Raw genomic sequence first — 12,394 nt, forward strand, 5'->3', positions numbered from 1 at the left:
AAGTAGAAGGCACTGCAGTGATGAGGAGGTATTTGTAAACTGATTCTGAGCTGAAACTTGCTAAAACCCATCAGGCAGAGTGAAGGGTGTTGAACAGCAGAACGTGAGGCTGTAGTGACTTGTAAGTCCAAGTCAGTGAATTGTAGCTGTGCTCTTGCCACAGCCTCCACACAGAAAGCACCAGAAGGGGCTTCTCCTCTGATTCAAGCTCTTGACAGCAGTTTATCCTATACTGAGTAGTTAAGGACCAAAGCTTTGTTCCTCAAACCTTCTCTCCTTTCTTGCAGCACATTTTTGCAAATGCACAGACACACACACAGCCCCCCTTGGTGTGCAGCTGTCTCCACATCCTCTGCTGACAGCTTCTCACCTGCTAATCTGGTCCAGCAGGGAAGAGTCTGAAGAACAGAAAACAATCCCATCCAACAGGCAGGATGTCATTTGCTGTGACATCTACCTTTGCAATGATTATGCCTTTATGGCTTTCATACTGCTCTCCTAGCTTATCCCAAACTGGCAGGAGTTTTCTGCAGTTGTTGGACCAAGGGACATCTGCAAATTAAAAAAAAAAAAAAAAAAAAGAGTAGAAGGGTACAATCTTTTACTGGCAGAATCTACAATCTTCAGTCTGGCAGGAAAGAATATGCTGGTGCAAACTGGGATCCATTTAGCCCTTGAAGGTTAGTAGGTTAGCAAAAAGGCTGGGAGCCCAGTATCCCCTTAACTAGCATACAACATGGCTGCTATCCTTTAGGTCTGAGAACAGTGCTCAGACTCAGATTAAATGGAATTAAAATTTCCGAGGAACTTCCCTGAATACTCTACATCCCATTTATCAGCCTTTCATTACCAGAGGACTAGATTCAGTTCCTTCTTTGATGAGTTTGTTCATCATACTGAAATGTAAACATCATTTCCATGATTGAAATGGCTGCAGCCAACAAGGAGGATTGCAGGGATGTATTACCTTTAAGGTTTTGTGAAATACAGCTAGTTGTCCATGTTAATGCTTCCTGTTTGCTCTACTAAAGTAATTAAGGCATAAACTAATCCTGGGTGGCTGGTACAGGGATAGGCTGCTGGGAAGAGTCAAGCTGGAAGGCACTTCCTTTGCAGACAGAAGAAGAAAAAAGGAATTATGGTTTGCTAACCACAGCTCCTCTCTGGGATTTCATCCTAGAGCATTATAACCACACAACCTCACTTAATTTTCTCTCTGCCCTGGGAAGACAGCCTGACTCACACCATGCAGCACACCATAATGTTCCATGGTACAACATGATGTTCTTTTGACACTGAGATTTAATACAGTCTTGACAAGTATTTGCTTAAAGGATCCAGTGCTGTTCAGTGCAACCCTAAGTCAGCACAGGTCTCACAGTGTTTCCATAGATATTACACAAATTTTTCTTCAGTGCTTTTATCAGACAAAAGAATTCATTACACTCAGCTTCTGTAAAGCTCAGTGATCAGTTTGGTATCTAAGCATAAGCTTTTGGTTTTCATTTCCAACTGATCATGTCAAAGCAACTTAAAATCTGAGTACAACTTACAAAACATAACAAACACAGTCATGGTATTATTGAAGACAATCCTGTTGAAATTCTTCCCAACAAGCACTTTGACAGGCACCTTGTCCCAGTCCTCTGGAAGAGAGATGTACCTAAGCAGAAACAGAAACACTGCTGTGAAAGTGCTGGGAGCTTTGAGAAGCTGGACTCCACCTCATGTTCTTGTGGGACTGATGGGATGGTTCTTTACCTAATGGACACTATTGCTATGTTGTTTTTCACATCCACATCCTAGCCTCAAAATCCATTGCAACCATTGCTTGCATCTTTCCCAGTTGAGGGAGTGAAACATCTCCACTATAGTATTGGAAAGATTGAGACCTAGGGAGTTTTTAAACAACTGAAGTGCATCAGCTGAAATAAACTCTCACAGTGCACCATCAATTATTTACCCTGTTTGCACATGAGAGGACTTAAGAACTTTGTAGTCCATCTCAGGTGGTAAATACAGAGGAATACTCTGTCTACAACTGTAAATAAATGTATCAGAGTGAGAGTAAATTGACAAAAGAATAAATTGCCACACTGTTCGGAATCAAAAAGGCACATGCAAATTTGTTAGTGTTTTAGCTGGTGTAGTAAAGCAGCATCTCATTAGTAATGGACAAACCTTTGCTTTTCCATTCAGGTAATTATGGCAAAATTCTTTCAGGTTCTCCCCAGTCACCTCATCTGCAGGCATTTTGTACTTTGCATCACTTGTCAGATTTAGGATTCTCACAGCAGAATATCCCTGATGTGAAAATACTCAAAACCTCATCCATTCCTTGTTTCATTCGTGTCCACCAAGACAAACGTTATCTGGTAAAGGAGAGAGTTACTCATCTGGTTGAGGCTTCCAGTTTTGGTTTAGCCGTTTCAGATCTAACCTGAAATGTAAAGATTTATGTAGAACCATGGTTTGGTCTCAATCCAACAACCAGTAGCTCTGTGAAGTTTACCATACTTTGATTCCAGTTCTTAATAAATGCTAAAGCAGCCAAAAGGAATGGAGTTTTTGCTATCACTTGTATTCTAAATTACCCCTCAAAGCTCTCATTGCTCTGCCTAATAAATCTTAAGGGGACAAAAGAGCTGAAACACCTGTAATTGCTATGTCTTCACCAATACTAATGTGTGATATTTTATTACAAGATGACTTGCTATGCTGCAGTGTCTTATGTACTTGGAGCAGGAGTAGCTCCATGGAGAAATGAAATATTTCTGTGTATGACTGTTTGTTTACTGCAAACACATGTGCTGGAAGCAAGGCTAGGCAGATGCCATGTAATATTTCACAGGTTTGTAGCTGATCCCTGCTCTTGGTTCACACAATACCCCGAGATCCTCATGTATATCCTAGTGGTAGCAGAAGTTGCCAGAACCTTGCTAAAGCTGTATTTGGTTTGAAGTTACTCCCAAAAAGTTGTATTTGTAAAATCAGATACAGGTTTGTGGGGAGCAGGTAGAATTAGTGTTGGTTTGTGCAATCTTTGCATTGTAAAGAATTATTTTCAAGTTAAGTTTATTTTTCCTGCATCTGTCCTCAACAGAGTCAAAAGCAGTTACTGAAACTGCTTTTAAACAGTTTGGTAGACTTAGAAAGTGGACTGGCAGCCATGTGCTGCCACAGGTACTTTCACAAGTAGCCCTGGCAAGTGGTTTTCCATTTATCTTTTGCAAATTTGCAAAGCAGGATTCAGCATTCCAAACCTTTCCTCTGAATTCCTCTGCTGCAGATTTGCAGTTTTCATAAATCACACTGAATGTCTCTGAGTTCCTTGGGGTGAGCAGCAGGATGTGATTTTCAACAGGGACATCAAAAATCTCCACAGATGTCTGGGAAACAAAAGACTCAACATCTGTTCCACTCTTTGTAAGCAAAACAATGAATCAGAAGCTCAGAGTGTCAGTATCATTCAATTCTGCTACTGCAAATTTTACTTTTAAGACTCAGCTCTCAGTTATTTCCATAACTTGGATTTTTTTTCATTGTTTTAAAGAAGATAGTGAGAAGAATCAGCAGCTGCCAAGTGTTTTCTCTGTTCCAGGAAAAACCTCATCATTATTCATACATTTTTTACAGTCAGAAGGGGCTGTTACAATCTTCTAGTCTGATGTTCTGAATAACACAGACTGAAGAATCAATGGTAAAGATATTCTGAAAGGAGAAGGCAGTGTTTCCCAAAGAGGCCCAACTGCAGCAGCTGCAGGAGTTAGGCTGGTTGGGGTACTTCCTTCTCTTCTGGGTGGTGTCAACAGCTTATGTCCCCTTCCCTGCACAGGGCTGCCCTTTTTCTCATGCCACCCCATGACAGGAGGCAATGGGCTGTCCCCCAGGGAAGCAGGAACTTCTATGTCTGTCCCTTTCTATCTGCACTACCAACAGTTACTGATGGTTTCTTTCTTCCTTGTCTTGTCCCAGGTTACTGCACAGGAATGGAAGGCTTGGAGCCAGGATACAGACTCACTTTCCAACCTCTCTCCCCAGCTCATTTGCTGCAGGAGCCCAGGTCCTTTGTGTTGGCTGCACAGGAGGGAGGTGTTTGCATCCTGAGACAAGTTCACAGGTTTGCTGGAGGGAAGCATCCTTTGGCATGGCTTAGACCAAGAGATACCTGCTGAGTTCTGCTGCTGTTTCTAGTTTAGGTCAGGACCAAACAAATTCTCAAACACTAAGGTGGAGAATAGCTGTAGGTCTCTTGGATCTCATGGATTCTTGTCTTTCCTGTCATCTGTGGTTTTTATTAATACAGTGAAATACACATACCTCAAGGTTCTATTCAGTGACCATATCCAAGGAAAACTTTTGATTAGCCTTGTTAGATCCAGTTTTTTCTGTCTGCCACCTTCAAGCACTTCGTTATGCACAGGTTTTCCCTTGGGCAAACAGTGAAGTTTGTGAGGTTGTTTGCCTTATCAGCTATAGGACCAAAGAAGACTATTTTTACTCTAAAATGTTGTTCTCAACATTTTTATTTTATGATCCTCCATAACTGAAATTCTACAACCTGTAAAATAAATGTCATAGATTGCAGAGCAAGATCATAGATAAAACTCAAGGTATGAATGACAGTTTTAATTTGCTCAGTAGTCTTAATATAATGAAAGATCTTTTCTATATCTGTACGTATCATCTGTGACATACATTCACTCAGGACATCCTTTTTCTGACTACTTTAGCTTAAATGTTGGTGCTGCTTCTGTGTAGTTTTGTTCTTGTTGTTTTGGCTTAGAAGAAAAACAAGATTCCTGACCAAAAGCAACAGAAAGGAAGAGGTGAATGTTCAGTGAAACTCACTGAACCTGGCAGGATGTGTTGATTAGAACGTGGGTTGAAAAATACAGCCATTTCATCTAGATCTTTAGCTATAAATTAGGAGTCTGAATGTAGGCAGCCAGATGAAAAATACCAGTTTTCCAAACTTGCTATTTGCCTTCTGCTTGCTTCTTTTGTCTGTAAGTGCAACATTTTTTGTGTTAAGCTGTTTGAGTGTCAACTAGGAAATTATTTAACCTGACAAATTGTCAAGCTGCTTTTTTTCTGTAGCCCAGAGCTGCCCCAGCACTCACTGCACCTTACCTGCTAGGGTTGCATTCCTACCTTCTGAAACACAACAAGAGTGTTCTTTTGGATGCTGTAGTTAGCACAGATGTCCCTGCTGGCTGTCATCCCAAAAGGTATCTCTGACACATCTCTTGCTGTCTCACAGAAAACTTCCATACTATCATTGTGAAGTTCCTAGTCCCAGAAAGAGTGCATATTAAAGTTGTGTCCTACATCCTGCTGGGATGTGTAGGAGTGAGAGCTGCAGGTGAGGCAAGCCCCAAAAGGCTTGTGAGGTAGAGAGTGTAATTGTGAAATGGGTATAGCTTGCCATGATGACCTGCAAGGGGAGGTTTTCATAACAGGGGGGGATCCTAGGAGTGCTGTGACACCAGGTGTGCATTCACCTTCCCAATTAGTGTCAGCTGGGCTGGGTCAATGTGGATGGTGCCCTGCACTCCCCTGACAGTTCCATGCTCTGCAAACACTTGTGCAGATGTGGAAGGACCATGCCAGCAGCTGGTCCCCTCCTGCAGCTCATCTGCAGAGCCAGCAGGATGTGATGAGTTAGAGAGGAGGGCTCTCTGCCTGTAAGAGAACCTGACTGATGTGTTTGGTGCTGTGACTGAGTGCTCTTCAAAGTAGGGACCTTGACTCCTACAGCTGTCAAATAGTCACTGTGCTGTCCTCCCATAAACTAACAGTAAGTAAGCATGATGAAAAGCAACAGCTCTTCCAGATTGGATTTAATCAGACAATTATTTCATGCTTGATGAATAGTAATTTATATGCTGAGACCTCCCAGCACATCCTGGCACTCACAATTGTGAGCAATCTGTGACTAATAGAAGGTCAAATACAGCTCTTTATTTACTTGGGCACTATTTTGTTGGCATCCACCCATTAAATTGCTGGCATGCCCCAGCTCATGCTCATCTATTGTCATTTCAGCCCCCAAGTGACATCATGGAGTCCTGTCAAACACATCTGCAGGCAGTATCTGCTCTCAGCATGGTTCAGGGAGCTCTCCAGCATCCTTGTGATAGCAAGGGCTCCTCATTCTGGCCCATTCCTTCATCAATGGCTGCAAGCAGATTGCTGCAAAGCAAAATTCTGGGCACTCTGATAACTTTTGGGTTGTCATATTTATATGTGCTCAGCAGCTCTGTACTATGGGGTATACCTTATCACTTCAGGTATGAATCCAGACACTGTTTTTTAACTGAATACAGAGAAACCAGAATTAAACTCCCTCTAGTCAGAGAAAATCCTTGAGTGAATGTTTCAGATATTAAAGATTTCAAGGACAAAGTGAAAAAGCAGGAAAAAACTATTGCTATTTTACTGACTTCTGACTGTCATGCCTTGACAGCTGAAATTTATTTTGCACTGTTTGGCTATTGTTCTGTATCATTCAGCCCCAAATCCTAAGAGCTGTATTTAGCTCTGGAAAGCGGTAGGAATTTGCTTGAGAAAAGAATTACATGAGTTGTATCCTTTATAGTGTAATATTTTATGACTGCCTGTCCATGCAGATTTCTTAGCTGACAAGAGTGAAGAACCACAGTTAGACTGATGGTCATGGAGCTGTGCAGACTCTCTGAGTTTCACTGAAGTTGTTTAAATCATCAAATTGCAGGACAAAAAGAAAAAAACCACAAAGGCACTCTCATATATTAGACATCATTTACTGCTCTTTTTTATGAACTTAAGCAGGAAGGGAACATTCCTTCACCAGAACAATCTGCAACTCTTCATGTCCATGATTTTACACTGTGTTTGAATAGAAATGCAATGATCAGGTAACCCTGGAGCTTTAGGTCAGTTTCAGCTCTGGATGGGATTACAACTTTTTGCATTTGGAAACCCCAGTGGCAGTGTAACCCACACCATAACACCAGCAACAGGTTAATCCTCGCTGGAGAAAAGGATGGAGTTAAGTAATGATAGGTAGGTCATAGTTCTGCCCTCTTCCCACCAGCCACCAAATTTAGGATGGTTTGGCAGAATCCCTTTCAGTGAGGATACAGGAAAGTCTGCTTTGACCATCATGCTCTCAGGAGCTGCTCTCTGAGTGTTGGGTCTCTGTGCTTGGGTACCTATTTAAGAAGAGTGCTGTGGTGTGAGATGTTATCTTTGCCTGAACTGCTTATCTTGAAGTGTGAAAATGTAAATAGAAACAATTACATTTAAAGAAAAAATAATGCAGGGAAAAATGGGGCCTGGGGTTTTCAAGTGACTTCTGGGTCTTTTGGGTGAGTGGGATTTGGTGGCAGCAGCAGTAAGTAGATCCCAAAATGGGAACAGAAACTGGCCTTTTGAGTTTTCCAGTGAATTACCTTAAAAAAGCCAATCACTGTCAAATCGCCAGCATGTATGGTGGCTTCAGCCTGATCAGTAGAGTTGATTAAAAGAGTGCTAGGTCCTGTTCTTCTTTTCACCCCTGTAATAAAGGCTGAGGTCTATCTGATTTCTGTAGAAGGAAAAGATAGTTAAAATAACCATCAAAATAAATATCAGGAATTTCTTTGCAATCAAGATAGAGGCAGTGAAGGTGCCAAAGGATGCTGAATACAAATGGACTCCTTAGGACTGAGGTCCAAGCTGATTCAAAGGCTTGGAGCATCCAAATTTGACCTCAGGTCCTAGCCACCATTTAAACTGTTGCTGACTCCAGAAGATCAATGATGAATCAGTATTGTATTTTCTGAGACCTTTGCAAGTTCCTGTATGTCCAATTAGCTGCTTAATCACAAATGGAGAATAGAGATGAGGAAATTCAGACAAGTGGAAAACCTGTTTGGCAAGGTTTCATGTATCCCAAAATCACAGTAAGCTATAAAGAGCTATTGACCTGAGGTTTAATCCAAAATGGCTTCAAACCAATTGCAGATTTTATTGAACTGTCTCTTCAATTAAATTAGGTGTCAAAATTGTTCCTTTGCTGCTGCAGAAGGGATCTGATAGGCACAAAGATATGTTTAAATTCCTCTGTGGTGCTGCAGCTTCACTCTTCAGTTCAGACATAAGAAACAAAGCTGAAGTGGTAAAGTTGTCCTTTAATTCTGGATTGTTCCATCTTTGGTGTTCCAAATTACTGCTACCAGTTTACTGAGATTACAGGCTGTTTGTTTGGTAAATTCTCTTCAGTCTTTCAGGAGTTTTAGGAATCTTGAACCTCCTTTAAAAATACATTTTCAAGATGTCATGTTTTCAAAGGAATTGGAGACTAAGGAGGTGAAGTTCTGAGCTTTAAATCAAGCTGCCCCTTGATTTCTGTGATTAAGACATCCTTGTTGGATCAGAGCAAGAGCAGAGCAAAGGGTTAATGAAAATTGAATATGACAAAGAAAAAGTCTGTATGCTGTGAAGTGCTGGAGTCAGGATGTACAGAACAAGTGGATTATCAAAGATGCAAGTCCTGGTACTGTGCATTTTAGCAATATGACAGGATAGAAATTGAGTCAGACCATTTTACTGCCATCAAGTCATTTTTCAGCAGGCTGCACTACAACTAGTTTAATATTTTTTATTTTTTTTTAGGTGAAGAAGGCAGGTATCTGCTCTGGAGTGCATAGGCTGCAGATGGAAGCACAGAGCAGTATCTAGTGGCCATGTAGTGTCTGTCTAAATGCAGAGTTGAGCTCTTGCAGTTTGTACCAGTGACAGAACTCCTCAGCATATTTTTCATGTGGTTAATCTTTCTATTGGGTTGCTTTAAACAGGTTATGTAGCTTGTTTCTACTGGCCTTGGAGTTGTAAATTCTGGTTTTATAAAGGCTAGGATTTGGTTTTCATTCTCTCTTTATTGGACAACCAGTCAAATTCCCTCTTCCTTAAAATATTTAAGTTAATTTCTTGATTTAAGTGAGGTCTGCAGTTTCTTTTGAAGTATACCAAGTTCTGTATGAGAAGTCATTGTGTGGTTGCTGCATGTTTTCAGTTGACAGTTCTCAGTGGTTAAAAAGTCATACGTGACCAGTGAGATTTCACTACTTGTTGTACATGAGAATTTACCAGCCAGAAAAATGTCATTTAAGTCATTATTGGTGGTACATGTGCTCTGAACAGCTGATCCTGTGTTGTACAAGTCACAAAGCAGGAGCCAGTTGTTTAATGTCTTCCTGCTAAGTGTCTCTTGAATAGCAGCTCTCAGCTGAAGGGTGGCTGTGTCACTGTTGTGCTGGGATACTCATGTTCACCAGCTCTCACAAGCAGAGCTGTCAACTGTGGTTACCCATTTAAAAGAGCTTTTTTTTTTTGGTCAGTGCTAGGGTTTAAGCAGAGCCCTGGGGGTAGGTGCTTTCACTCTCCTGTATCAGCACCTCTAATAAAAGCTCAGTATAGCAAATCACGCTTTCAGTGGTATTTGTGCAGAAGCTGCTGTTTGCACAAGTCTGGGTGATGGGAACTTGGTAAGAAATTCAATAGTGAGGAAGAGCAAGTTACTAAAAATACAGCTCAGCTTGCAGCAGCAGCAGCCACAGAGGGCTCAGCATGTGAAGAAGTCAGAGCATGCGTTTGTGTACAGGACCAGGAGGAAAACTTTTAGGACTTTTTTTTTTGTGTTTAGTTGTTTTAAACTTGTGTCTCAACTCTATCTGCTTACAGTACACTAACAGATGCTTGGCCAAGTTGTGCAATTTCTTTTAATTCTGTAAAATTTCATCATTTTAGGCAAAAGAATAAATGTATTTCCTGTATACGTTCAGTGAAAGAAAAATTCCAAAAAGGCCTGGATTTCTAAGGATTGCTCAGGTCAATCCTATTCCAATTTGTTGTCTTTGCTTAGTAACTTTCCATCAAAGATTTAAAATTATTCCACGTTTTTTCTGAGCCATGTATGAGCTCCCTCTGATGGCTGATTTGCAAAATTCTTTCCTTGGTTTAGGGAATGCAGCTGTGTACTCAGTCAACTTAGTGAATTCACTATTTCTGGTTGCATGCCCAGAGCATTGCTCCAGCCCTCTTGTGTAGGGATGCTACCCATGGAAACTGCAGTAAGCTACAAGTGCAAATGGAGCAGGTTTGGGACCAAATCCTTGTTTAGCACAACTTATTTTTTTATGTTTATTGTAGTAAATAGGAGTAAGTAGTCTTGGTGAGGTGATTTTCTGTACTCATTGGAACTAACGCCAGCAATTAATTTGGCTGTGTGTGAACTAAAGATACAGTTCAGTTATAGACCTGAATTAAAATCCAAGTTCTTGTATTGTTACAGAGGTAATTCTAGGTTTAAAGCCATGGACAAAACCAGTTTGCTACCTTTCACATTCTTTTTCTGAGCATCTATATTTTCCTTCTCAGCAGCATAATAGATTGGTACCTCCTGTCATTACATACTGTTATCTTATCAGTGCATAAGACAGTTTGCCTTTGCAGTCTATGGAATCTTCCCTGCTGCCATCCACAAAAAATTTCACAGTAGGAAACTCTGGGATATTAAATTCTTTTCTCAAATCATGTTGGTGTGACATCGATTTTACCAAATTGGATTTTTGGAGCTTCATTTTTTAGCTGTTGTGCAGCCTCAGCAAACTCTTCAGACAAATTCTGAGATGATTGAGGTGAAGAAATATCTGGAAAGGGTCAACCAAACCAGAATGGGTTACACAGGTTGTGTTAAGTAGTAGGTGGGCTGTTGAATAAGGTCTTTTCTGACAGAAACAAATGTCAAATTATCTTCTACTTCTTTGTGTTGATGCTGATTGTTCACCACTCCACAGGGACCAGTCACAGTGAAACACTAGTAGGATTGCAGTAGTTTTCTGCTGGGAAGAAATGATGTGGATTTATTGAGTAATTTGACTGACAGATTTTGTTGGGTGACTTAAAGGGAGGCCAAGGGTAGAGTTAGCTCTTACTCACATTTGGACTCAGATAAAGGTACCATTTTTATAAGAATTTCACTGAGACCAATGTTTGTAATGCAAAAGCTGCTTTTCCAGATAACATATAGGGAGGGAAGAAGGGCAACAGAGTTTGACCCCCGTGGTGTCCTCTTGAATTTCTACTCTTTTCTTTTTTATAACAACTGAGCTGCAGTCACCTCTTTATATCTTTTGCAAGGGTCAGGCTGTAGCACCATTTCTGTAGGCACTTTGCTCAGCCAGTATTGGCATTTTGTCTGTGTGAGGAGAAGGCCCCAGACTGAAGAACAGCATTGCATTTTTGAGCACTTTCCCTGAAGATTAAAGGTTCCCTTATTTTAGCAACTGCTGTAAGAATGCCTCCCTCTAAAGGTCTTGTGGAGTAAATATTATACATGCTCTTAGTCCCCAAAGAAAAGATGTTGAGTGTGGGATGATTGCCACATATTTGAGGTTTTAAATGGATTTTTATATTCTTCTTCTCATATGTCAGCAACAGAGATTCTGTCAGTTTTGTTTTCCCTGCACAACCAGCAAACCAGGTTAATGTGAAACCACATGTTCAATGAAAGCAAAGCCTGATGAAGTGAAAGGCAATACAGATTTTTAATCAGACCATCAAAAATACTGACTTTTACAGCTCAGGGTGTTAGCAGTCTTGTTCCAGGCAGTGTAAAACATTTTGTGATAAACTACTCCTGCTTTTCTGGAGAACAAGAGCTGTGTGACTGCAAAAGGATCAAGAACAAGGTGGGTATCATCACATGTCATCATCTCTATCTTAGAGACTAAGAGTGTGTTTTCCCCAAAGTCACACCAAATGAATATGGGGAAAGAACCAGAAATCCTGTTCTTTGAGAGACTCTCTTAAGCACATCAATAACCTGAGTAAAGTGCTATTTTTTTTTATTTTTTTTTTTTTGTAGTGCAGCTTGCTGAACTAAAACCTATTGAAATTAGGACAGGGAAAATTTTCCCTGATACATAAATGTGCCTAATGACCCTAGAGGATTTTTGAAGCGACCACATGTGAAAACATTGAGTTCTTCCTCCTTTAATTGCTGATGGCCTCCAGTTTCATTTTGTAGCCCAAAGCAATGATTCCTACAAGCACTGTGAATATGTGTGATATCATGCTAAACACTGATTTCCTTGCTGTTAGTTTCTGGTCTGGTCAGAAACCAGTTTGAGCAGTCCAACTTCTCATCTTCTGTGTAGGTTGCTTTTGCAGTTTCACTACAGATAATTTTCTTTAGTTTCTGCAGCAGGCAGACATCTTTTAATGACTCTTGTATCTGTCCAGAGGTGTTTCCACTGTCTTGCTCAGTTTTATACCCATATTTTGCAAATAATTTAAGTGACTCTTCTTGTAAGAATAACTCCTAAAAGTCTGAGATTTCTGATAAAGCCTACAGGAATGAGCCATC

General features: G+C 40.6%; 1 protein-coding gene across 1 annotated transcript; it reads right to left on the bottom strand.

Moving 5' to 3' along the window:
- Positions 1 to 373: 373 nt before the first annotated feature.
- Positions 374 to 10,990, bottom strand: PDILT (protein disulfide isomerase like, testis expressed). The gene is given in 13 exon segments (XM_008503129.2): positions 374 to 552; positions 1,554 to 1,648; positions 1,650 to 1,663; positions 2,182 to 2,297; positions 2,300 to 2,372; positions 3,264 to 3,389; positions 4,321 to 4,358; positions 4,361 to 4,430; positions 5,155 to 5,292; positions 7,437 to 7,563; positions 10,465 to 10,566; positions 10,568 to 10,676; positions 10,966 to 10,990. Coding segments are annotated over 13 exon segments (1,212 nt in total).
- Positions 10,991 to 12,394: the final 1,404 nt, after the last annotated feature.

Source organism: Calypte anna, chromosome 14, assembly GCF_003957555.1.
Source record: "Calypte anna isolate BGI_N300 chromosome 14, bCalAnn1_v1.p, whole genome shotgun sequence".
NCBI lineage: Eukaryota > Metazoa > Chordata > Aves > Apodiformes > Trochilidae > Calypte > Calypte anna.